The sequence below is a fragment of the Rhipicephalus microplus genome, chromosome X, assembly GCF_043290135.1.
Source record: "Rhipicephalus microplus isolate Deutch F79 chromosome X, USDA_Rmic, whole genome shotgun sequence".
Classification (NCBI taxonomy): domain Eukaryota; kingdom Metazoa; phylum Arthropoda; class Arachnida; order Ixodida; family Ixodidae; genus Rhipicephalus; species Rhipicephalus microplus.
In genome coordinates this window covers 397357929-397385909 of record NC_134710.1, presented here as the reverse complement: position 1 = coordinate 397385909, position 27981 = coordinate 397357929, and the positions used below count along the sequence as shown (strand labels likewise).

General features: G+C 45.5%; 1 protein-coding gene across 1 annotated transcript in view; it reads right to left on the bottom strand.

Annotated features, from left to right (window-relative positions):
• LOC142777356 (uncharacterized) overlaps positions 1 to 24330 on the bottom strand; it is a 66384-nt gene extending 42054 nt beyond the window's left edge. The window contains exons 1-3 of the mRNA XM_075881682.1: positions 24191 to 24330; positions 19505 to 20504; positions 13018 to 13259 (exon numbers count right to left, since the gene is read on the bottom strand). Coding sequence (XP_075737797.1) covers positions 13018 to 13259; positions 19505 to 20504; positions 24191 to 24287 — 1339 coding nt within the window. The 5' untranslated portion in view covers positions 24288 to 24330. The remainder of the gene's footprint in view (positions 1 to 13017; positions 13260 to 19504; positions 20505 to 24190) is intronic.
• Between the last annotated feature and the right edge of the window lie 3651 nt (positions 24331 to 27981).

Below are 27981 nucleotides of genomic sequence, written 5' to 3'. Positions count from 1 at the left end.
GTTGTCGTGGTCATCTAAACCATCGGGATTACATCTATCACCCCAAATTTGACTCCCTGATTCTCTACCAGTTCATAGATATTTTAACTGTTTGAAGGTATTTTCCAGCATATATAGATATACTACCGCATCCTTCACAATACGGTTATCTTATTACCGCACTGTTATGTCCCTCTATGCAGTTATTGCGAATAGTAGAGCATTTCATTTTATAAAGTGTGAAACTTGTTTTTCTAACGCGCGCGAGAAATGAGTGGAATAAGTTTCTCAATTGATAATATTCGTGCTCGTGGCGTAGTATCCACTATTGTATAAGTACCAGTCTTTCGGAAGTGTGTTTATTATTCTTTTACCGGCTGTGCTATGTTACCTTTATGTTTATGTTTGCTTATTTAAAATCACGTGTCATGCTCCCGCCGTGGTGGTCTAGTGGCTAAGGTACAGGGCTGCTGACCCGCAGGTCGCGGGAACGAATCCCAACTGCGGCTGCTGCATTTTAAATGTAGGCGGAAAGGTTGTAGGCCCGTGTGCTCAGATTTGGGTGCCCGTTTAAGAACCCCAGGTGGTCAAAATTTTCGGAGCCCTCCACTATGGTGCCTCTCATAATCATATCGTGGTTTCGAAACGTTAAACCCCACAAATCAATCAATAGAATCATGTTTTATGCGTAATAACTAAAACTCTAGTCACAATACGTCCTTCAAGATATGTTCATCGTATCACCGCATTTTATCTCCCATAATGTTGTTATTGCTGTGTGGTAGGCATTCTATCTTATTAAACCCGAAGCTTGTTTTTCTAACGGGCGCAAGAAATGAGTGAAATAAGTTTTTTATTTGATAATCTTCGTGCTCGTGACGTAGTATCCACCATTGTATAAGTCTGTCGGAAGCCTATTTATTGTTCTTTTATCTACAGTACTTTGTTACCTTACTGTTTAGGTTTGATTTGTTAAGATCATGTTTATAAGTTATTCCTAAAGCAGTTGGCACAATGCGGTTTTTGTTTTTACCCACAACGGTGATCTAGTGGATAAGGCACATGTCTGCTGACTCACAGGCCTGAATCCCGGCTCCGGCAACGCCTTTTTGTTGGAGGCGAAAATGCGTGGTGACGGTGTGCTTATATTTACGTGCTTGTAAAAGAACCCCATGGCGTTCAATTTTTTGAAGCCCTTCGCTACGGCGTCTCTCATAATCTTGTGGCAGTTTTCGGCCGTTAAACGCAAACAATTATTAATAGTTCTTTGGCTACAAATCTGTGGATAAAGTGAAATAACATGGCCCCTTGTAGCTTGAAATGTAGCTCCTTTTTAAGTCCACCGAACGGCAACCCTGATAATGGGGCTCTGTGGAAAAACCATGGTGCAAGAATACTTTAGGTGAGCGAACGCCTATAAGCGAGTGCTGGTTGGGGAGGGGCCGTATATGCTGTCGTTTGCGGCTTGCCGATAGATGGCTTGCCGGACTGAGAACCGTGGCAGGCTGCTGGCAAATTCCGCAAAGCACATCCGGCACGTCGGTGATCGTTCGGAAATATGAGAAAACCGGGTTAGCGCACGATATCAACCATGTGGCATGCATTGAGCGGTGCCGCCAAGGAGGGAGTGATTAGGGAGGAAGTTGACTGCGCGGCGAGGGTGTTGTAGTGATGATAGATGAGCGCCCCGACTTTCCTACGTCACAGGCCGTTCTTACACCAAGAGGGGGAGGGGAAAGTCGGGGCAAAGTTTATAGCGCCATCTCTCGGGCTCCCTGTGAAACAGAACATTATCGGACAGCAGGTAGTCCCGGAATTCACTCTCGCTCATCTGAAGTGTTCTTGCAGCGTGGGTAGAACACTGCCCTCGCACAGAATGCTTGAGTTTCATTTCGGCAAAAGCTGCGCTTATCACGATTTTCTTCATAGTGCTTAACCTGATTTCCTGTGATACAGGCTTCTTGACGGTATCGTTTAAAGATGGCAAACGTATGTTTTCTCCTTTGCTGGAGTGGTACAGACTGTCAATCGCGTGTCGCAAATGCCCGCATTCCACGAGCCGTTGTAGGCAAGTCGTGCCACACATTTTTGAGAGAAAGGGTTCTACGACATACTCAATGTCACGATATGCCAGTCATGGTCAGTTAATTGCGTTCTCCATTCGCTCACACCATCCTATGCTCTGTTTCTCTTATGCCAAGTTAAGGAGATGACCACAAATATATATATATATTGTCGCGACGTCAAGAGAGAGGTCGTACTTGAAGACGCTGAGAAAACAGCAGCGGGTCGGTCTTTTTGTTAACCACGTGAGAGAGAGTTCCTCATCTTTCTCGTTGTTGCGTTATGCATAAAAGCGTGCAGATGCGCGTATGCGCTGTCGCCTTCGTCTTTTTCGCGGGACGCACGTGACATTTGCCTCCCTCCAAAAATGGCATCGTCCCGATGCGCAGCCAAGGCACTCTACTTATAAAAACGCACATATGCACCGGCACGCACAGGACAAACGAGAGTTAGCTGGACAAGTAGGGTTTCATCCGGATGACATGCACGATTTCGGGTGAGCAGTTTCGGCGACTGGAACTGCAGTTGCCGTCGGGAATAACTTCGTAGTTGATGTCGTTCAATCGTCGGGTGACTCGATATGGGCCAAAGTATTGTCGTAATAGCTTTTCTGAAAGTCCGCGTCTACGTATTGGGATCCAGACCCATACCTTGTCGCCTGGTTTGTAGGTTACCAATTTATGTCGTAGGTCGTACCGTTTCGCATCTTTGTGTTGCTGGTGACAAATACGCACGCGGGCTAGCTGTCGGGCTTCTTCGGCACGCTGACCAAATTCTTCGGCGTCAGCGTGAGTGTCGTCACACTCGTGTGGCAGCATAGCGTCCAACGTTGTAGTGACTTCGCGCCCGTGTATTAAACTAAACGGCGTCATTCCGGTAGTTTCCTGTCGGGCAGTATTATAGGCGAAGGTCAAATAAGGCAAGATTTCGTCCCAGTTCTTGTGTTCTGTGTCGACATACATGCAGAGCATGTCTGCGAGGGTCTTATTAAGCCGCTCTGTTAGTCCGTTTGTTTGTGAGTGGTACGCCGTTGTTCTCCGGTGAGCTGTACCACTGAGCCTGAGAACCGACTCCAAAAGTTCTGCCACGAACGCAGTTCCTCTATTCGTGATAAGAACTGTTGGAGCACCATGCCGAAGGACGACGTTTTCTATGAAGAAATGAGCCGCTTCTGCTGCTGTGGCCCTCGGTATGGCTTTAGTTTCTGCGTAGCGAGACAAGTAATCAGTGGCGACAATGATCCATCTGTTCCCTGTGGTAGAAGTTGGGAATGGGCCCAGGAAATCCATTCCGATTTGGGCGAATGGCTTTGCTGGTACTTGAACGGAATGTAATAAGCCTGCCGGCCTGCCGGGTGGTGCTTTGCGTCTTTGACAGTCGGCACATGTTTGGACGTGATGTTTCACAGCAGCAGGTAGGTTAGGCCAGTAGTAACTGTTTTGCAGACGGGACAATGTTCGAGTGTAACCGAGATGACCAGAGGTGACTTCATCATGGCAGGCTTCCAGGATTTCTTTTCGCAGTGATGCAGGGACGACGAGCAAGTATGGGCTGCCGGTGAGAGAAAAGTTTTTCTTGTATAGGACGTCGTTCCTTAAACAAAAAGATGGCACTCCTCTCGCAAAAATTCGCGGCACGTCTTCCCTTCGTCCTTCTAAGAAATCGATAAGCGAAAGCAGGTCAGGGTCACGGCGCTGCTCTTGTGAGATAGTGGCCACGTTGATGACTCCCAAGAATGCGGCGTCCATAGACTCGTCATTAATAGCGGCAGGCTCAACGGGTGACCGCGAGAGACAGTCTGCGTTGGTGTGCTTCTTCCCTGATTTATAAATAATGGTCATATCAAACTCCTGAAGCCGAAGGCTCCAGCGTGCTAAACGGCCGGATGGGTCTTTCAAGTTAGTGAGCCAGCAAAGCGAGTGGTGATCACTGACGACCTTGAATGAGCGGCCGTACAGATACGGTCGAAATTTGAGAACCGCCCAAACCACGGCGAGGCACTCTTTCTCGGTAGTCGAGTAGTTCTCTTCCGTGCGAGAGAGAGCTCTGCTGGCATAGGCTATCACTTTCTCGGAGTTATCTTGCCATTGTATCAGTACGGCGCCCAGGCCTACATTGCTTGCGTCGGTGTGAAGTGCTGTTGGCGCTTCCTGGTCAAAGTGCGCCAGAACCGGAGGTGTTTGGAGGCGTTGGCGTAATTCGTTGAACGCTGTTTGTTCCTTTTCGCTCCAAAGAAAGGGGACATCCTCTCGTGTGAGCCGCGTCAGAGGCGCCGCAATAGACGAAAAGTTGGCGATGAATCGTCGGTAATAAGCGCACAGGCCTAAGAAGTGTCTCACTGCTCTTTTGTCGTGCGGTGCGCGAAACTTTGCGACAGCGTCGATTTTGCCCGGGTCAGGTCGAACACCTTCGTGGCTGACCACGTGGCCTAAGAAGCAAAGTTCGTTGAAACCGAAATGGCACTTCTCTGGCTTTAAAGTCAGGCCAGCTGAACGTATAGCTTGTAGAACTGCGAATAATCGACTTAGGTGTTCCTCGAATGTAGCTGAGAAGACGACAACGTCGTCTAGATAAAACAAGCATGTCTGCCACTTAAGTCCTGATAGCACAGTGTCCATTAAACGCTGAAAAGTGGCTGGCGCTGAGCATAACCCGAATGGAAGCACTTTAAATTCATAAAGACCGTCGGGCGTCACGAAAGCAGTTTTCTCACGGTCTCTCTCGTCGACCTCTATTTGCCAATAGCCACTTCGCAGGTCCATCGATGAGAAATAGCGTGCATGCCACAGCCGATCAAGAGAGTCATCTATACGTGGCAGTGGGTAGACGTCTTTCTTCGTTACTTGGTTTAACTTGCGGTAATCTATACAGAAACGCAAGCTGCCGTCTTTCTTTTTAACCAATACCACGGGGGATGCCCAGGGACTCTTGGAAGGCTGTATTACGTCATCTTGGAGCATCTTCTGAACTTGCTTTTGGATCTCCTCACGTTCTTTCGGAGCCACACGGTATGGGTTTGGACGGATCGGTCTCGTACTTTCTTCAATGATGTTTCGGTGCCGGGTCAGTGGTGTTTGCTTGACTTTCGACGTGCACGAAAAACAATTTTTGAACTGGTGTATCAGCTCTAGTAGGCGCTGTTTTTCCGAGGCTGACAGGGTTGAGCAAATGTTGACAGACAAAGGTGTCGAGGCTGGGATGGTGGCCTCGTCCGGTTGCAAAGCGAAGCAATCTCTGGCTTGGTCCACGTCGTCGTAGTAGGCAATCGCGGTGCCCTTCTGGATGTGATGACGCTCGTTGCTGAATTTGGTGATGAGGACTTCTGCCCGCCCATCAATTAGTGCCAGAATGCCTCTCGCTATTGAAACACCTTGCGTAAGCAATAGCGTGTCAATTCGCTCCGCTATCACCTCATTACGGCACGGCCGTTCACACAACACCGACACAAGGCAGCAAGATCTCGGCAGGAGCATAACATCATCGGCTACACGTAAACGTTGCAGTTGTTCTTCAGTGGTGGCGTCGACGTAAGTATGGGCGGAAAAGGTGACGATACGTTCTGGGATGTTGATGATAGCACCGTACTCTCGCAGAAAATCCATACCCAAAATCAACTCTTTACAACAGTCCGGTAAAATGACAAAAGTGGCGACGAAGTTCGAATCATCGATTACGAGCCGAGCGGTGCATTTACCAGTTGGCGTCAATAGCGGCCCACCAGCACTTCATACTCGGCCCACTCCACGGCGTCTTAACCTTCTTAAGGCGGTCGGCGAGCTCTTGTCGCATAATAGAGAAGTCAGCACCAGTGTCAACCAGTGCTGTTACGTGGTGTCCGTCTATAATAACGCTGAGGTCGGCACGTACGAATTCATTGGCAGTAGTACTCGTGGTTGTTGTCGTCTTCGTCATCACCGTCGTCACGTCGTCTTTGTGTAGAGGCAAGGGGGTATTTTTGGCGTCTCGGCAATTGGCAACCTTGCCCCCGGAGGTCGCGGCAGTTAGTTTCCCTGGCACGGGCTTGGGGAGCGGTTTCTGATGGCGTCCGCGTATCTTTGGCGATTCGGGGAATTCTGACCTCGTGCAGGTGAGGGAGACCGCCAGCGACGACTTGGTGAAGACGCTTGGTTGGTCGGTAGGTGATCAGCACCATGGTCACGAGGGTCTTCAGAATAAAAAGGAGCGGGCCGAGAAAAGTTTCCAAACCGGGTTTCTTGATGACGGCAGTAGCGTGAGATGTGGCCTGGTTCGCCGCAGTGGAAACAAATGGGTCGACGGTCGGCAGTGCGCCACAAGTCGGTCCGACGTACTGGTGGTCGCCGCACAGGTTCACGCTGCCACCACGGCAAGGTAACGGGCCGCGGCTGAAAGGGTGCTTCTTCTGAGGCAGGCGGATGACGGCGGACGGCATCAGCATAGGTCAGTGGACGTGGTTCGGGTGGTGGCGCCGGTGATGGAAAGGCTTGCCGTAGTTCCTGGCGCACGATTTCTGCAACAGAAGCAACTGGGGGATCGGTAGACGGAAGGCCGAGGGCCCGCAGCTCTTCCCGCAGGATTTGTCGAATCATTTGCCGTAAAGAGTTTTCAGAAACGGCAGCGTTTTGAGCGGCGGCACCAACAGGCGTTTGGTCGGGTAGGCGGTCAAAGTGGCGGCATCGTTGCCGGAGCGCCCGCTCAATGACAGTAGCCTCTTTGATGAATTCATCCACTGTTGTTGGCGGATTTCGCACAAGGCCGGCGAAAAGCGGTTCCTTAACTCCCCGCATCAGATGACGAACTTTCCTTGCCTCGGGCATGTCAGGGTCAGCGCGGCGAAATAGGCGGGCCATATCCTCAGCGAACATGGCCACGCTTTCGTTCGGCTTTTGCATGCGGGCTTCGATCATCTGTTGTGCGAGATCCCGTCGGTCCGCACTCAGGAACGTCTCGAGAAGCTTTTGGCGGAAATTGTCCCAGGTTTGGAAAGTAGGCTCCCTATTCTCGTACCATGTGCGAGCGCTATTTTCCATTGCGAAGTAGGCACGGCCAAGTTTTTCTTGCACGCTCCAACGATTCACCACAGCGGTCCGCTCGAACTGGTCGAGCCAGTCCTCGACGTCTTCATACGGTTCTCCACGGAAGACTTCGGGAACACGAGGAGTCTCAAAAGTTACCTGTTAAGGGTGAGTCATCTGGGCCGGGGCCGGGGGAAGATTCGCAGACGCTGAAGGGGCCGCCATGTTGGTAACAGGAGATGCCGTCAAGAGTTCTGGGCTTAGGCCTAATAGGCGCCGGCTGAATCGGTGTACTGGAGTCGCAACAAGACGTTGAGGCTCCGGGCTAGGTGTACGGTCCAGAACAACGCTTTCTTGCATCAGGTTGCAGGCCCCAGCACCTCCACCAGTGTCGCGACGTCAAGAGAGAGGTCGTACTCGAAGACGCTGAGAAAACAGCAGCGGGTCGGTTTTTTTGTTAACCACGTGAGAGAGAGTTCCTCATCTTTCTCGTTGTTGCGTTCTGCATAAAAGCGTGCAGATGCGCGTATGCGCTGTCGCCTTCGTCTTTTTCGCGGGACGCACGTGACAATATATATATATATATATATATATATATATGCCCACAGATGGTCACAACACGTGAATCCAAAGCGAACTTCTCGGATTTCAAATTTTGCATAACTGAAAGCCTTAATTGTGACTCCAGTAACGTAATATACAAGCTACATTGCAACATCTGCGGACAAGAATATATCGGCCAAACAGACACGCCATTTCGGCTGTGGTTCAATAATCACCGGTATCACGCCACTTCACTGCCGAAGCTACCTTTATCTAGACATCTGCGCCTGCCAAACCACAGTTTTAAAAATATCGAGGCATATTTTATTTTCAAATTTCGAACATTAGTAGCCGGCATCAACTAGGACCCCGGAAAACTCAACTGCCTCCGAGAAGTAAGCCAGGAGGAAATTGGTGACAAAGATTGATAGCTGGAGACCTTAATTTTTTCTGACTGACTCGTACGTGTACACTGTCCTTTCTTATTTTTTGTTTTTCTTTTTTCCTTTTTTTCTTCCTTTTTTTCTTTTTTCCACATGCAAATACAAAGTGTTTACGTTCGCCTACCACTTGATGACCATTGAAGGGAAATGGACGAAGAATTAAGGTAAATAGCCGACCGACCCATTAACGGGACAACCTTCCTTTACGCACGCCGCACGCCGACCGACCCATTACGGGGAAACCCTTTCTTTACGCACGCCGTCACGGACCCTCCCGGCACCGCGGCGATAATCTTAGGTGGCCCGACACACGTCGAGAACTGAACAGCACGTGATATGAACCGTATGTGGACGTACACGGACAGTTGGTTTCGCTCTCAGTGTTGACAGTGGTTCTTCATCTTTTTTAGTTTATTTCGTTTCTTTCTTTTTCGTCTTTTTTCTCCCCCTTTTTTGTTTTTTTTTCATTTTTTAGTTCCTTCTCACTCTCGCAAACATCTTTCAAGGCAAGAGGGACGCGGCACCAACGAAGTTTGGAAGTTCTTGTCAGTATAACTCATCCCCTGATGAAGGAAGAACCCCTCCCGAAACTGTTGGGAAATAAATATATTTATCCTTGTTGACAACACTCCCGTTGTGCCATATCCCATACCTTCACGAAGAATAACTGGCCCGTTGAATTATTACTCCCACTATATATATATATATATATATATATATATATATATATATATATATATATATATTTATATTTATATACTGGAAAGCTATGAACTAAAAAAGAGAGGCGAAATTTCAGTAGTAAAAGATAGAAAATTCAAGCGGGACTGCAGTAGCTCCACTGCTATGCAACAGGAAAATAGGAATGAGGCCGTACAAGCACGCCAGGGACCACCTGCACTACAACCTAACTTTGAGGAGAAAAATGGGAACTCGAAACTACAGTGCAATTCTAATCAAAACATCCTTACTCTCGAATACGACGCTGACACTCCCGTGCCACGTGATAGCCAAGAGCAGCCAAAAACTTATGAGAAAAATGTCCTAAATCTCTCAAACACAACACTCACACCCGCTCAGCTTCAACTTTTGTCGAGAGGCTTAACCTTTTGTCCATCATCCGGTAGAATCAATGAGTTTGAACTGTACCAAGACCTCGATAACTTTGCGCGTAATCTCCGCCTCCGTGAATACTTTCATGATCGCAAGGACTGTACGGACGAGAATAGAGTGATTTGTGGTGACAAATCATGGTGTCCGGGTGAGCAGAGGGACAAACACCTCGATATGTATATATCAGCAGTTCAAAAAGATATAATCAGAGCGTATGAAAAAAATTGGCCATTTCGAAACAACATATCAAAGTCAGAACGAAGGGCACTCGATGAACTACGAAAAAACACTAAATATACAATCAAACCGGCTGATAAAGGGGGCTGCATAGTAATTCTAAACACGTCGGACTACTTAAAGGAAGGGGAACGACAGCTATCAGACACAAAATTCTACAAAGAACTTCCTACTGACCTGACTCCCGAATTTGAAAGGGAGATAAAAGTAACCCTAAACAATCTCAGCCGGGACGAGAAAATTACCGGCGAAATGTTAAAAGCAATGTTACCGGCCCATTCTGTTCCCGGTCGATTCTATTTGCTCCCCAAAATACACAAGGCAAGTAATCCGGGACGTCCGATAGTATCCAGTAACAGCACATCAACAGAAAATATATCAGAATTCATCAATTCCTTAATAAAAAACATCCCCCCAAATTTTCCCTATTACCTAAAGGACACAAACCACTTGATCTGCGAAACTTCAAGTCTCGACATCCCAGGCGGCAGTTTTCTGGTGACCATGGACGTCTGTTCACTGTACACCAACATACCCCACCATGACGGAATAGTGGCTATGGTTTCTGAATATGTAAAATCTGACTCATAAACTAGTGTAAGTGGCGAGGTACTGTTTACACTTCTTGAACTTGTACTAAATTATAACCATTTTGAGTTCAATGGCAAGCCTTTCCTTCAGGTCAGTGCCACTGCAATGGGCACGAAAATGGCCCCAAACTTCGCGAACACTTTTATGGCTTCACTTGAAATCCCATTCATTAAGGGACGCACCTTGAAACCTTTCTACTACTGAAGATACTTAGACGATATGCTTATGATATGGAACCATGATGAGGGAAGTCTTTTCCGCTTCATAGAGGATTTTAACAAGTGCCACCCGTCAATAAAATTCACGCACAAAATTTCCAAATCTAGCATTAACTTTTTGGACGTCACTGTCACGGTCGAAAATGACCGCTTGTCATCAAACCTTTACAAAAAGCCTACAGACCGTCAAATGTACCTACATTTCAACAGCAGCCACCCAAAGCATTGCAAAACGGGTATTCCATATACTCAGGCCTACCGGTACCGAAGAATATGCACCGATATGCGGGAATTTGACAGACACGCGGAACACCTAAAACATTCTTTATTGAAACAAAATTATCCGGAAGACATTATTGACGATGCCATACTACGTGCTCGCAACGTGAACAAGAATGATAATATTAAGGGACAAACAGAGTATCTAAAACGACTTCCCAAACGAACCTTGTACTAACTTACTCCTCAAGCGCCACGAATAAACAACATACTGTCCGCCATTTCAACATAATCAGGCAAAGCAAACGACTAACTTCTATCTTTGCGAAGCCACCTCACGTGGTGTACCGCCGGGATAAAAATCTGAAGGACATTCTTGTCAGAGCAAAAACAACCACCCCCAAATTTCAATCAGGGTGTAATCCCTGCGGAGAAGCTCGATGCAAGGTATGCCCGCAGATGGTCACAACACGTGAACCCAAAGCGAACTTCTCGGATTTCAAAGTCTGCATAACTGAAAGCCTTAATTGTGACTCCAGTAACGTGATATACATGCTACATTGTAACATCTGCGGTCAAGAATATATCGGCCAAACAGACATGCCATTTCGGCTGCGGTTCAATAATCACCGGTACCACGCCACTTCACTGCCGAAGCTAGCTTTATCTAGACATCTGCGCCTGCCAAACCACAGTTTTGAAAGTATCAGCGTAACTCTTTTGCAGTCCGGTTTCTCAAACAGACGCGAGCGCGAACAGCGTGAGGCATATTTTATTTTCAAATTTCGAACAATAGTAGCTGGCATCAACGAGGACCCCAGTAAACTCAACTGCCTCCGAGAAGTAAGCCAGGAGGAAATTGGTGACAAAGATTGATAGCTGGAGACCATGCTTTTTTCTGACTGACTCGTACGTGTACACTGTCCATTCTTGTTTTCGTTTTTTCTTCATTTTTTTCTTTTCTTCCTTTTTCCACATGCCCATATAAAGTGTTTTCGTTCGGCTACCACTTGTTGACCATTGAAGGGAAACGGACGAATATTAAAGGTAAAAAGAGCCGACCGACCCATTAACGGGAGACCCTTCCTTTACGCACGCCGCATGCCGACCGACCCATTACGGGGAAAGCCTTTGTTTACGCACGCCGTCACGGACCCTCCCGGCACCGCGGCGACAATCTTGGGTGGCCCGACACACGTCGAGAACTGAACAGCACGTGATAAGAAACGTATGTGAACGTACACGGACAGTTGGTTTTGTTCTCAGTGTTGACAGTGGTTCTTCCTCTTTTTTACTTTCTTTTTTTTTCTCCCCCCCTTTTTTAGTTCCATCTCACTCTCGCAAACATGTTTCAAGGCGAGAGCGACGCGGCAGCAACGAAGTTTGGAAATTCGTGTCAGTATAACTCATCCCATGATGAAGGGAGGACCCCTCCCGAAACTGTTGGGAAATAAATATATTTATCCTTGTTGACGACGCTCCCGTTGTGCCATATCCCATACCTATATATATATATATATATATATATATATATATATATATAGGATTGTTGCAAAACTTTCTAGTCATTATGTACTAAGCAGGGCTATTGTATTCAACAAGTAAAACAGAAACCAACGCCCCGCCGCGGTGGTCTAGTGAGTAAGGTACTCGGCTGCTGACCGGCAGGTCACGGGTTCGAATCCCGACTGCGGCGGCTGCATTTCTGGTGGTGCGGAAATGTTGTAGGTCTGTGTGCTCAGATTTGGGTGTACGTCAAAGATCACCGAGGGGTCGAAATCTCTGGAGCCCTCCACTACGGCGTCTCTCAAAATCATATGGTGGTTTCGGGACGTTAAACCCCACATATCAATAGAAAGTTGTGACATCTAACGGCGAAGTGTCAGACTAGTTTAGGGATGATTTGAAGTAAGTTATACTAGTTGTATAATTCAAGAAATATCATTGAACGTATCGCGTTTCGAGATTACTCAGCCATTGACTAGGTAGTGGAAAGTTTGAAATCCGCTTGAAGGGAATTATCTGCACATTTGGTTAGAGTCAACATATGTCACGGCTGATGAGAGCTCATTTAATTGTTCTTTTCTTCGCAGAAGAGAAATATTCTGTACAGTCCACCGTTAAAGGGAACAGGTAAGAGCGGGGGTGATGATCCGTGGAGCGCAGACAGTTGGCCGCCCATACGCATCGGTTCATCAAGGTTATCCGTGCTCCACGTTTTCTGACAGTTCCATATAATTGACATCTGCTTCTTCTATGGAAATTGGGAAGCACTTTCCAACGTTTGTGAGCGCACAGGTACAGTAGCAGATGAAACTCTGCCATGGAAACACGCACATTTTGCCAATCTACAAGCCGCGTGAACGTAAACACGGCGTGGTCATTGAGATTTGTGTGCTTCATGTGCTCGGTAATGGTATACGGAAGGCAGGAACTGACGTGACTTGAAACGTATGCTTATGAACAGTTATGTAAGTATACAAATACTTATTGCAGTTTCACCGAGATCAAAAATGATCGGGCACTGCATGCATGCTAACAATTGCCACCCCCCCCCCCCCTTGTCTTTAGTGAATCCCAGCTTGCGCTAAAGCAAAAACATCTAACGAGACGTACCAATGACTGGAGTCCTGAGAAACAGGGCCACGCTACACACAGCGTTCATGATAGACAGAGCGGCAGGTAGGTCATTCAGCGAGCAGCGGTCGGAGAGGAGAACGGGAAACAAGAAGCAGCGCACACCGCGTCCGACGCCCCCAAGGAATGCGCACGTGGCGAGCACCGGGAAGGACTTCCACACGCTCGAGGCGATTAGGGCGCAGGTCTGGATCACGCAGCTCAGCATCATGACGGAATACCTACGAGCACAAAGGTGAGCTGTGCAACAAGAACAGGCACATCTGTGCCGATAAAACGGCAAATGAAGCAGATGGGGCTTTGTGCATAACATTGCGAAAACACGACAGCGGAGAGAAAAGGCGGGGCACTACAAACGTTGTCAAGTAAGTCAGCTAGGTGTCTGAAGCTTTGCTCCAGGTAGGAAAATAGTGATATGCGGTAGTCGGCGGATAGTGTTTTTGTAGTAGTAGGATTTTGTGGCATTTTTCAATGTTTCAAGAAGTAGCCGTGATTTTTTAAAAATAAAGGTGAAACTGTAAACATAGAGGACAGTAGAAACCGATATGATTCACAGGATGCGAATCAGTCTAAAAGAACGGACGTTCTTTAGGCTCATTTTGCAGAGGTTAAATTCATCGTTGTTGGACATGAGTGTTCAGTGAAATCACTGATGTTCTTTCGGGCCCAGTGTTCGTTAGGTATTTCTTTTCGAAGTAAGCGGTTTTGGTGGCGCAAGTCTTCTTCTGTTCGGGTCATGCTTTCTAACCATTACACAATTAGTTCTTTTAGAAGAAGCCCTACAGGATGGGGCATACAAATACTGAGAGCTGGCCGCTTTTCTTGCATCTGCTCGGCTTTTAAGATAGCGCAATTAATGTAGCACGGAAAGCAAGAAAAAAAGGCATCCGTGGTGGCTTCCTGCTTTGTATGTATTCTGTTCCTACTGACTAGATTCTGCTGATCCGGAGCAGGTATTTAGAATAAGCACAACCTATTGTGATTCTAAGGTTATCGCAGGAGCATCGACCACTATAACATGGGGCACAGCGAAACATTTAATGACAGTCAGAATGAAAGTTACGCACTCTTCTCTTTCTTTTTGACTGTCTCATGCTACAAGACTCGCCCCTACAATCAGCTCACCCCCCTTTCTTTCTATTTTAGGTTTTTCATTCGTTGAAATTAGGCCTATGCTTTGTTGGCTATTATCTTCACTGATAATAACTCAATTGAAGGGAAAGATCTGATAAAGGTGTTGCTTGGCACTGCTTTTCGAACGAGGTGCTAAGTTGTACAAATATTACACATAACCATAGTAAAAAAAAATTGGCCCGAATCTACATGTTACACTGTAAATGTTATCGAAAGACGATAGTCTTGCGTCTGGAGAGTGTGAACAAAACGTTTATTTGATGTTCTGCGCAAGAAAATTGGTGAATGGTATTCGGAAGGCACTGCGTTAGAGTGCCTCGAGCGTGTAACGGAGGCGAACAAGCGCATATAGGCACGTTAAGCGCGAGCGCCACCTGGCAGTTATTTTAGAAAACGAAGGCATGCGCGACCGCGGAGAAAGATGCGCGCAGTCACGGAGGTGATAAGTTGTAGAATAGAAAGCGACGGGCAGGTGCCACCACCGTGCCATCGTAGCAAAGCGTTGGAAACACCTTCTTGAGCGTCGCGTTGCACTGTCAGCGCAGCTCGTTAAACGCCGCAGTCCTTAGAGTGTTTTGTGTGTCTCCTCTTCTAGTATAAAGGCAGGCACACAAAACATATACTTGTTAGGGCGCCTCAGATATGTGCAATATTTGCTTTTTTAATTGACAATCGCACAACTATGAACGCTAAACTTTGAGCAATATTGGTGGGCGCTCCGAATGGGGTTGGCCGTTCGGTGCCTTTTGAGGTATCGTTAGGGCGGACAAACAGACAAACACAGCAAAATTTTTCCGTCGAAGATCCCCAACAAAGACTATCGTGTTTGAAAAAATTATCGACCGTCTCCCCGCAGGGAACCGCGTTGGGATGCAAAGCAGCAGCGGTGCGCACGGGTCTGAGCGGGCGTCGACATGGGTGCTGGAAAAACGGTTTGAGGTGACACTCAGTGTAGCGGTTTACTCGAGTAAACGTTTTTTTTCTGATTTCGAAACGCAAAGGCACGAGAGGCGGCTTGGGTTTCGTGTAAGTTTCATCGCAGATAAAAGAGCTGAAAAAGTGTTTAGATTTATTCACGCATCCGTGGCAGTCATACGGACGCAGCCTTCTAGCCATTTGCAATAGCGGGCCACGTCCGTAGGGCTGCTAGACGCGCAACAAAATCTGTCTAGTGTTTCCACTCGTCGTGCGGTCAAGCGTTGCGGGTGACGGAGAGGATCTGTTGGACGAGCCTGGTGGATGCGCGATCTGCTGGAGGAGCCAGCATCTGCTGCGGGTGAGAGAGAGAATGACGTCAATGGGCAGCTGCCACTTGACCTACATGGCATCGTTTCAGCAACTGCGGCGAGAGGAGTGCGGTGCAGTGCGTTGACACATATAGATGGACGGACATTATTACAGAGGCTAGTCAAAGAGCTGCCTCGCATATATTAAAAATGCGCCGTTATCAACCAGGTGTGGTCGCAGCTTAAGTATCTACAGAGTTAGTGAAGCTTACCCGACAACTCCCTTTCTTCTAAAGAGAATTCTCGGCCGCGGTGCTGTAACAGTCTTTGGGTGACACTCACACCATAACCGCCATAACTTCCTAAATACTCTTAGTTGTACACATAGAGGCGATTTTTGTTATCTTTCGGTACGGCCAGTCCGGGAACTGCGTCTTTGCTGACCTAACTGCTGGCGGCAAGCGAACAGTACAGGCAAACATGCAATAAGGATGACCCATATTTTGAACGCCGCGAATGTTCGTTCTAAAAAATGGTGGCAGGGAAATGATACAGGCGAAACCACACAACAAAGGCGCTGTGTTGTATGGTCTCTACTGTGTTCTGTTTCAGAGATATTTGGAATAACTATGCTTTTTGTTTTGTCAATGGTGATATGACTACAGAGCCCTCCATCATGAACCAATACCAACTTGATCAAAATTTATTTTACAGGGTTACAGAACTCTTTACAAATTTTAACCCTATATTTTCATGCCATATTTTACCCCATGGAAATTTAACGTGTGTTCGTTCAGCCAGGGTGGGAATTATGGATAGGACTCTGATTTTTCTAATGTTTGCGATTGAGTCTGCGAACTAATTTGTGGCATTTTTGTAGTGTATCGGCTTTTGTTTTGGACGAAAGAATGAATCAACGAGAACTTCGTGAGCCAAACAATTGATATGTGGAAATTAATACTCCAAACCACCATATGAGAGATGCCGTAGTACAGGGCTCCGGAAATTTCAATCCCCAGGGGTTCTTTAACTTACGCTAAAATTTGAACTTGTATTTGAATTTGAAGCTTGTATACTTGCTCTCTGTAGTATACAAGCTATTTACAAAGGTAATTGCTAACAGAGTAAAGAAAATATTACAATTCAATCAACCAAAGGAACAAGCAGGATTTCGAAAAGGCTACTCAACAATTGAACACATTCATACTATCAATCAGGTAATAGAGAAATGCTCAGAGTATAACCAACCACTATACATAGCCTTCATAGATTACGAGAAGGCGTTTGATTCAGTAGAAATATCAGCCGTCATGCAGACACTGCGGAATCAGGGCGTAGATGAAGTATATATAAACGTTCTGGAAGAAATCTACAGGGGATCAACTGCTACCATAGTGCTTCATAAAGAAAGCAACAGAATACCAATCAAGAAGGGTGTAAGGCAGGGGGACACAATCTCCCCAATGCTATTTACCGCGTGCTTACAGGAGGTTTTCAGAAGTCTAGAATGAGAACAGTTAGGGATAAGAGTTAAGGAGAATACCTTAGTAACCGGCGCTTCGCCGATGACATTGCATTGCTAAGTAACTCAGGGGACGAATTGCAACTCATGATTACGGAGTTAGATAAGGAGAGCAGAGAGGTGAGTCTTAAAATTAATCTGCAGAAAACGAAAGTAATGTACAACAACCTCGGAAAGGAGCAGCGCTTCGAGATAGGTAATAGTGCACTTGAAGTTGTAAAAGACTATGTCTACTTAGAGCAGGTAATAACCGCAGAGCCTAACCACGAGATTGAAGTAACTAGAAGAACAAGAATGGTGTGGAGCACATTCGGCAAGCAATCTCAAATTATGACAGGTAGATTGCCACTATTCCTCAAAAAGAAGGTATTCGAACATATCTTTGGCAGAATCACGAACACTACGACATAAACATGCATACATTATCAAAGAATACGCTTCCAACAACGACTGTTTCAAGCAATCCTTTTTCCCCCTGTCAATCAGCGAATGGAATAGGTTAGATCCCTCCATTACTAACGCACCATCACTGGCAGAATTCAATTCAAAAATTGAGACTATACTTTGAGACAACGGCTTTCTTCAACCATGACCTCCATTATTGTTTTCTTGTAGTATTTATTTGGATGTATAAGTATACACAATGCCTTCTCTGTATAAAACTGTATTGATTCTTTTTATGCAGCAAAGATTCAGTTCGCTGCTTCCGAAGTGTGAATATTTGGAGTGCATAAGTACCTATGTCTAATGTTTCTATGTAACTAGGATTATTATTACCAATTTTAAAATAACTACAGTTCTGTATGCCGCCTGTAAGAAAGTACTTAGCATTCATTGTATTCTGAAACTCATGCCCTCCTGCTTTGGTCTCGTAAGAGACTGGCAGTATTGTAAATAAAATAAATAAAATAAAATAAAATATAACAGCTGTATCTTGCCGGTACATAGCTACGGAGCAGAAACCTGGAGACTTACAAAGGGTGTTCAGCTTAAATTGAGGACGACGCAGCGAGCAATGGAATGGAAAGAAAAATGGTAGGTGTAACCTTAAGAGACAAGAAGAGAGCAGATTGGATTAGGGGACAAACGGGGGTTAAGGATATTATAGTTGAAATAAAGAAGAAGAAATGTACATGGGCCGGGCATGTAGCGCGTAGACAGGATAACCGCTGGTCATTAAGGGTAACTAACTGGATTCCCAGAGAAGGGAAGCGGGTTAGGGGGAGACAGAAGGTTAGGTGGGCAGATGAGATTAAGAAGTTTGCGGGTATAAATTGGCAGCAGCAAGCACAGGACCGGAGTAACTGGCGGAACATGGGAGAGCCCTTTGTCCTGCAGTGGACGTAGTCAGGCTGATGATGATGATAATGATGATGATGAAAATTTGAACTGGCGGGCCTACAACATTTTCGTTTCTATCGAAGTGCTGATGCCACAGCTAGGATTTGATCCCGCGACTTGCGGGTCAGCAGCCGAGTACCTTAGCAACTAGACCACCACGGTGGGGCTCGTGAGCACAAAAAGTTTAAGGTGGTGAAATAGAACAGCTGAACGTTGGCGAACGCTATCTTGCTACAAATTGGCAGTTGCAGCCTTGAAAAAGACTAGTCTACTTGTCGAAACATTGGCTCCAGCATCTGCTCCGTTTTCAAAGTTTCCATCGCAAACTTCCGTCTTGCCCTTACAGCCTTTTTTTTAGAAAGTGAATGTGGGCCACATGAAGCCAGACTAGACAACTGAAACAGGAATAACGGTGCGTTGTCAAATCCATGTATTCCAATCATTCCGATGCTGGCTGAAATGCGATTCATTGCGGCTTCCTTAGACAATAGTGTCAGATTTCTCTCAAGTCTATTATTAGGAAAGCAAGCCTGCAGCCAGAGAGGAGGCAGGGGGTAATTGCCCACTGCTTTCTCATCTATGAGTCCGATAGAAATCGGTGTTTTACAGAAAGTAAATAACTAAAATAGGTGTTTTCCTAAAATAGTGAAAGCCTCCAGCAAATGCCTCCTCTTCCTTACCAAAAAAAAGCATCCTAGCTATGGGCCTGCAAAAAACACTACTGCTTTTATGACGGCGCATCCATCAGCCACCTTCGGCGAAAGAGAGATGCCTAAGGAAAACAAAAGAAGGAGTATCACTGAAAAGGAGGGGTGGGAGGTGAAGCGTGGAAGTAGATGAACAAGAGCGATCGAGCATATGACGGGAAGACGGACGCTCTGCGAGTTCCTCGCAATGCCTTTAGAAGTGTCTATTTTGTACCTATGTAACTAGAGTAAGTCAACTCAGTGTGTCCTAAATGAACTAAGTCTTCCTGCACCACTGCACAAACAACTGAAGAAATTTACTACAGACCAGTCGGTAACGAGGTCGCTAACGGGCATGCATCCTAACACTGAGGAGATGAACTTTGCGACTGCGGCTTGCTACTTGAGTCGAGTTTGAGATCTCTAGATTATAGCGCCTCCATATGAGCGATGAATTCGATGCGTGCGGTTCCGAAGTAGCAATTATGATCCATAATACTCAGGTAAACTACAAGGCTCATTGTTTTGCAGCATGCTGGGCTAGCCTACGTTCTTACTTTGAGATATAGGAGCGGTCTACAGCTGGCCCCGTCGTCAACGTAGCTACGAGGCAGCCCAGAGAGAAGAGAGCAGGCATCAGCGCGGCCCTCTGGCCCAGCACGCCGCTTTCGTGCGCGTAGTCCACGATCACCAGACTGAACGTGTAGGACGAGAAATTCGACGCCCCTTTTGATATGCACACCATCCAGATGTATGCGGTGGACACCGCACGAAGTTTGTGTATGAAGCCAATGGTTCCACTCATGGCGCCATTGCCCCTTTCTTCGTGGCACACAGCCGCTTCGTTTGAGATTTCGTTGAGTTCTTCGATGTCGGGAGACGTGGTGGCTTTCTCTAGTTGAATGACTTCTCTGTCGGACTTGAGGGCGGTGAGCTCAACGCTTTCACCAGTTTCGTTGAATTTTGTGTAGAGCTTTAACGAGGACATTCGGTTGACTACGCCCGCATTGGCACACGTTGTTTTCGAATGTGCTCCTTCCATGTCACGCGCGTTGTCACTGTAGCGCTTTTTCAACGGCCGTGCATGTACCATGGCGAGAGACACGGTGTTTCGGAGCCATGTTCGCACGTCTCCTCGGCTGTGTTGCCATACAGGAGTGTCTGTAGCACCTGCGTTTGAAGAGTGGTCACCACGACCGCTGCCGGGCTGCTTAGACTCGAGACCATCAATGGTTGACGGGGTCTCATTCAGCGCATTGGAAATGTCGCCCTGCGTGCGTTTGTCAGCTGGGGACTCTATGGTCACGTTGTCGGCGCGACTTTCCGGCCTCTTCAGAAAGATACAGGCTATGAAGAGGTTGAAGGAGAGACCACCTAGTAACAGAAGGCACCCAGAGAAGCCGTACTTCTCAATGAAAAACTGAACTAGTGATGGGGTCATCATGCCGGAGATGTCGACTGATCCACTGACGATGGCCAGTGCTGTTGCGCGGTACTTGTCAAAGTGATGGATTATCAGAACTGTTGGGACAATCGATGTTGACGCCACTCCCATGCCTGCACACAAGATACGCTGTATCAAAAACGTCCCCTACGATTATTTAACGAACACACACACATGCTCTCCATGGGAGAGCATTGCCTCAGAAAAAGCAGTTTCATTTAGAGCTTACTGTTTACCAAGTAATAAGAGCCACTAATGTTCAACGACACTACCTTCTTGAACGCCGTACGCTAGGTACTTGCTTGTCTTGCACAACGTGGGCAACATGGGGGCGTCATGACTCTTTGGACCACGAAAGGCCAAACACTGTTCTCAAGAAACAAACGCAAGTCCAACGAACGGTGATTTATTAAGGGTACAGTAAAGTTTTTTTTATTCAGGTACAAGTTTGTTTTCGAATTGCCCCCTAAAACATTTCCACCCGCAATAAGGTTAGTTTGTCCTGTGACAATTTCCGCACCTATCTTTATGGCCAACTTTGGCTATATTTCGGCTATGTGAAACTAATGGTGGTTGTTTAAATGCCCTTGCCAGGGCCTGGATAGTAGAAATACTACGCAAATTATAAGATAAGTTTAATTCAGCATGAAAGCGCTACACTAAAACCGGAAACTAGCTGAGCATTACAAACTTCACGTGGCGTATGCTAAAGAATCGGAAATCGTGCAAGGCATGCTAGTCTCGCCAGCATGGAGTACGAAAACTGCAAAATCCACTAAGACGAGATGTTCATAGATAGGTGAACACACCGACTACGCTGCATCATGTCTGTGACCGACCATACCGCGTGCACAAGCTCTTCAAAACTGTCGGATAGTGACATTGCGATTCAAACGTCTTTGCATGTCAACGGGCAATGCTGTTCTTCATCGATGAAGCAGAACAGATATCTGTATGTGCTTCCCTGGTTGAGCATAGCACCACCAGATGACACTAAAAATCTAGGCCATCTACAATTTGTGCCTGCCAATGGGCGTACATGCCTACGTTACGAAGTTTGCCGTCAAACCAAGACTTTTTAATATTGTCTTGCAAAAGGAGCATGCGTTTATGGAGCTCTATTTGGCAGGACATCCATAAGATTGATTATCATTACCAGCCAAGTGCGCACCTTTCTCATGAGGCACGGTTTATGGTCTACAGATATACACCCTCCACAGAGTACCATTGTAATCGTTACAGAAGGTGTTTCAGTATGCCGAAATACGCGCATGTGCACTCATTAACCGGGATGGTGTGACCGTTCTTGTCATGAGGTAAGCTTGCAGTGCTAGCTGAAACAGTCTGCCTAAAAGAGGAGGTGTAATCTTCAGTTGCCAGAGTTTAGTGGCTCTGATAGTGAATATACGGCGAATCGTAAGCGGCCCACAAAGCAATGACACTTACAACCCATCGCACACCCAACCACGTGGAAAATGATGTCGCACGCTCAACCATGGAAGCACCAGCCAAACACATACGATCCACAACAGACAAGCAGATGCTGGAGTGGCATTACAGTTGCGTCATTTTTGTCGCCTTGTGGAAATCGACGTGTTTCTTGCAAATTTGGCAAGCCAGGTGAGCGTTCAGAGGCAATATATAACATTCATACGAAAATATTCTGCAAACTTCTGAAGCTTTTATTTTGGTAATGGGGGAGACATGCAAACGAACGTACCTACTAAATTTCATTGAGATTCGCTCGCGTCGAAAAATCACTGGAGTTAGCCTTTGAGGCCACATAAAACCTATTATGCCTGGCGCGTCGCCCTAAATTACTTTTGCAGTAAAAGTGAACGCACTTGGAAAAGCTGGACTGGTTCTGATCACCTCGTCCTACCTTTAGACAAATGTAATCCAGTTTGGCAACACTGACAGTGGAAAGTTTATTTCTTAATACTTTCCTGTCGCCATTTTCCACTTATATTAAGGATTAGGGAGAGAAGGTCAACTGAATAAATGTGTCTGACTTGTCTTCATCAATGATTCGATATCGATGCAGATGTGAGCATGCAAGATGCAGTTGGGATGTGATCTCCACTGTGGATCATACAAAAACCCCTCATGCACACATAATGGCGTTAAAATGAGCAATATTTTCTAGTAAGGTAAAAGAGTGTTCAATAAATATGTATGAAGATATGACATCATAAAGAAAATGCAATATGGCATTACCACTTTCGTAATTTTCTTTCGATGATAGTCGACATAAATTAGTAGAGAAATGTCAATTATATCAGTAATAAAAATTAAGGTAACTTTTTAAGTAAAAGAGATAGTGGTCGGGTCAAACGAGATAATTTTAACCCTTCCTTTGAGATGCGCATGACCACTTTGTGATTTACAAAAAGAAAGCGTTAGTAATGGGAGTACAGCGATGGAATCTGACCAATCTTGTCAGTAATACCGAAACCAAAATGTATACGACACTGCTACGCCACATTATTTTGAGACGTCCAGAATGAGCGAAAGTCGTTACATCAACCATCAATCGACTTGGTTTTGAGTGTGTTTGGGCTCTGCTTGCGAATATAATAGCCATGGAACGATATCCCAACAAATATACAACTAACGCCCCTACGATCACCGTGAACAGTGACATCATTCTGGTCATCTGGAAGCTGCGCTCATTGGCACTTGGGTTTTGGTTTTGCCGGCAAATTAAGTGAAATTTCATTTCTCTGAACAAGATTGTTGCTTGGGAGGGCACCACATTTGTGAGCATTGGTGGCACGGGACCGCCAAACCTTCAATTTAGGTCATGATCTTTTTTTGACCACTTTTGTCGCTTTTTTTAGGCTACCATAGGCCACTTTTTTTGGAATATTACACGCCGATAAGCTCTTCTCGCCCGCGGAACTTCAATGGTTCCAGTTTATCTGGTCACCTCTCATAACTACTTGTCATGTGTATTGTATATCGCCCCCCTTACTCAATGACCTCCCCTGGGGTCTGTAAGGTACCTTGAAATACATAAATAAATAAAAAGGTATTACCACTGTGATGGTCTGTGGCCATCTTCTAGGAACCCTCTAACACTGTTCCAAGTAATCACCAAATTACATCATTAACAGAGCTCATTGCCTCACAAATTGACTGCCGCTAAAAGTTTCAGTACATGCCAAGTACGAGTGGAGTTGCAAAGATCTGTAGCCCACTTCTAGCGTTTTCTCACTCTCTTTTCACAAGCGTGAGTGTACTGAAAGCTTTGCAGAGGAAAGAATGACAATAGTTCGGGAAGATGCGTCCTTTCGTCAGCGCACGCCTTGACTTCGAGGGCTTTCTTTTGTTTGTTTTCTTCTTTGAACGAGCAGCTTAGTTTCAGTGTGATCGCAAGTGCGAGGGCGGGCTCGTCCCGGCATCCCGCTATGGCGGCGGTAATTATAGTTGTGACCCTGGAGATTGTGCTTATGACGCTGTCATTTATATCTATGGCGTCAATGTGCAATAAAAACGTGAGTGATTCCAAGCTGGCTTCAAGAATTAAGAGTAAATTTCAAGCCACGTGCTCCGCTCTGACGTTTGGTTCACGTGTTTTCAGCAGCCTCGGCAACCCATCGGTAGCGCTTTCTTACCACGCAGAAAAAGGCTGGCTCGACGCCTTTAAAAATTGTTCAGCTACAGAAAAAGCAATTAGGACTACAGCGAGCAAGTATTCTATTTTCTTTGCTATTGAGTGTTTTCGGACATATTTATTGATATACCTTTTTTTTTGTAAACTGCACTACTAGTTTAGAGCGCATTACAATCCACTTACCGTACACAACTCCCAGCAGCACTACGAGTTTCAGGATGTCATGCGTAAAGGAACTGATCACCAAAGAGCCGGCGCATAGAATAGCGGCTAAAATCATCAGAGCCCGTTCTGTGGACCACTCCAAAGAAACAGCATACAGAATGCCTGCAGATGAAAAAAATTACATGTGACACTAAAGACTTGCACCATTAAATCTCCTTAACCGACGCGCAAGTGGCTAATATTGGTATTAATGACACATTGCCTATTCGCTTACAAAGTACGATGCAGTGCTCGCTTATAATATGCGCATAACATATACAATTTGTGAGATAATAGCGTAGCTACCGAAAATGAACTTGGTGCTCTCATGAAACGCCTTACCAATCCATACAGATTAGACTTTGAGCAATATAGATCGGTAAATCGTTTCATCATTAGGATATAATTACCTTAAACTGCTTCATATTACTTTTCACCAATTCAACCTGTTCATTCACTAAACCACCACCTGCAGCAAACTTGCCTTGGCCTTGAAGGCACTTTGCGTTCAAGATTTGATGAAGATACATCTAAAGAGGAGAGCATGGCTTCGCATCTAATGTATAGCTCCCATTAAGAAGTTTAGAGGCCTACTGTTATTTTCAGCAACATTTACAGTTGGCTAGAAAATTGGTAAGCTCCGTGCGCCTAAATTCCAAGTGTTTGCTTTAGAATATATGAATGTGCATTCATAAATCGAACATTTGAAACAATGTAGTCAACGTTCCACTGTACAAAGGGAGAATTGTATCACGTGGCGGCCTCTCGGCGCCTCTGCCGGCCGACGGCGGCGTCAAGTTTTGCACACGTGCAGTGAGCACTGTTTGCGGGGCCCTTTGCTCGACAGAATGGTTCGCGTTTGGCGACGGTTCAAAGCGCAGCAGCTGAGGGTAGCGGTCGACCAAAGAGCACCGCTCAAAGTATGCCATGAGCCCGAGTCGAACCCGTTCCAATCGCAGGCCGGCCGTCCGGCCGAGCGGCCGCCGCGCGCTCTGTGTTTCCTTGTTGACCACTTACATTTCTGTGTTAGCTTTCCTTGAAAATTGATGCTCCTTTCCTCTTTAGTGACTCCCAATGTCAACTTCTATTTTCTCCCAACTAAAAAGTAGGCAGTGGTGAGTCTATATGCTGTCTGTATTGCCTCTTTATGACATGTACATGCGTACCACTAAAATAATAATAATAATAATAATAATAATAATAATAATAATAATAATAATAATAATAATAATAATAATAATAATAATAATAATAATAATAATAATAATAATAATAATAATAATAATAATAATAATAATAATAACAATAATAATAATAATGCTACTGATTTTGTCCAGCATAAGATCAGCTATAACGTTTCTGTGATCGCACAGCATCAAATAGGTCTTCAAACAAACAAAATAAGGAAAGTCTAAAGGATAATATAGCTACCAAATAAAGAAAAACACGGAACAAGTAATGAGGCTAAGAGCAAGGGGAAAAATAACATATTATCAGACATTTGAAGGAATGGAGATGATAAAGTAAATACCGATAACACACGTTGGGCAAGCTGGAATGACAGAGAAAAAGAGTACTTGAAAAAACCCAAAGATCTGTATAGACAACCAATGTGAGTAGCGAAAAAAGTGCCATTAATAATAACACGAGCGTTATGAAGAAGTCATGTTTTCTGAAAGATATGGCTGTTGGTTAGGAGGGGGGGAACCTGAAAACGTCTATTATCTGTGGTTATACCTTTAGGAATGAAAAAAAAGAAAACGCCAGACCTGCGCGGAAGGCGCAGCACAGTCACAACGAAATCTATAAGAGTGGCCTTTCGGAGCGTTTCCTAAACACTCCTTGGGTAACTACTGCAAGCACACTTGCTAGGTACCCACTGCGGCATTAATAATTATTTCTGGGTAGAAGACCAGCATTCGCTATGCTATCATTCGTCCTTCTTCTGAGAAGTGTGGTATGCGCTAAACACTTGCAAGAAATTTTGTGCCAATTTTTTATGGTGTGGCTGACCACGATGAAGAATTACGCCCGAAGTCAGTATGCGCCTTAGTTAATAGGTGAACAAAACAAACTTTTGTAATGGGTTGGAGGATTAGACGACCCACTTGTTACACCATTCGCATTGTGTGACGCATCGTTGTTCTTTTGCTGTTCTAAAACGCTTTATTACTAATATTAACGCGATTTCTTTCCCGACAGCGTGCCTACGGCAAGTTTGTGAACAAGGCCCAAGTGCCGGCGTCGCTCAGTGGTAGAATACTGGGCTGGCACGCAGCTGACCTGGGTTCGAGCCCCACTGTGTCTTTGGTACTAGGTTTTTTCCCCTTTTTTTCGCGATCGTGTTTACAGACACCGGCGGTGCCAGGCGTGACACAAGTTTTCATCTCATAACAGCTTTTGCTGAAAAAACAATACTGAGCAGCTTCTGGTAGGTGACAATGCTGTTAGAACTGAAAAATAGCCCACTAGCGCAAATTAGTCGATGATAAAGTAATGCGACGACATAGTCCAGCTGAACTAGTATATACTGGGAGAAATCTAAAGTATATACTGGGCTGAAAGAGAAGGACACAGGGCTCCCAAAAAATAGGTTCTTCTGCTGTCATCACCACTCATTAGGTGCAAGAACAAATACAAATAAACGCAAACTAAGTAACACGTCGTCTTCAAAACTGCAACTAATACACGAGTTAATAAGATGAGGGATAGATTGGGATTAGTGGCACCGCTTAGTTGTCAGTATCCTCAAAAGGCGCATTCAGTTTAGCCCGTTTTTTCCAAAGGCCCCCAACCACTCCACGTTAAAAGACGGGAGATTCCTGACCTTCACTTTTCTTGCTACAAGCGTTCTCTCATTCTTGCCACTTATTTGATGAAATACGTGCAGAATATCAGTACTAAGCGTATAAGTATAATATGCTAATGACTATACAGTGTTATATCTGCTTGCGCAGTCAAAAACGCACAAAATTCAATTAAATCAGTTAATCGCTCACGATAGTCATGCTAGACTAGCCAGAACAAGCGTGTGGCTGCATGTGCTCTAGAAACTGCAGAGGGTATCGCAGGAGTAAAAAGACCAAGTTACTCTTCAGAGTGTTCTACTCTCGCAAAGCATCAGATAGAGCGTTATTCATTTTCACTCTGAATTAAACTAGAGAGGAAAAATGCTTTCTACTCTTCCTCTTTTTAAGAGAGTGAAATGCCCATACACACTTTAGCTATGAGAGAGTAAAGCATGGTTATAATCTCGCTGTTGGTTTTTTCTAGGTGCGTCGGCACACCACGAGTGACTAGCACTACCTAATAGGCACACATATATGCAGTAAAACGTACTGCATTTGTTTGTTGATACGTTAGAGGTGATTACCAAAAATAACAGCGTTTCCAGCCTGCGCCAGTGAATTTCAGTGCGCGCAAAGGCACTCGAAACTCTTAATAATCACGTTTTTAGCCTTGAATCTGTGTAGTGAAATAAGCGAATACTGCCTCGTTCAATCGGTCACGATAGAAACTCAACGCAAATGGCTATGACATTCTCCTTACATTATTATTCATGTTTTTTTGCTACGGCCATCGCATACAGGCGATGATGCCGTAAGCCTAACGGATGGTACAGCTACAGTAAAGTGTGGGGACTTTTTTCGCAGAACGCGAACAAGAATGAGCATAAATATGTCCAAGGGGCTGAAAATACTAAATTGTTTAGTGTACAATTCAGATGTGCGATTTCGTAGGCAGAAATGACTAACCATTTAGTGAGTTCG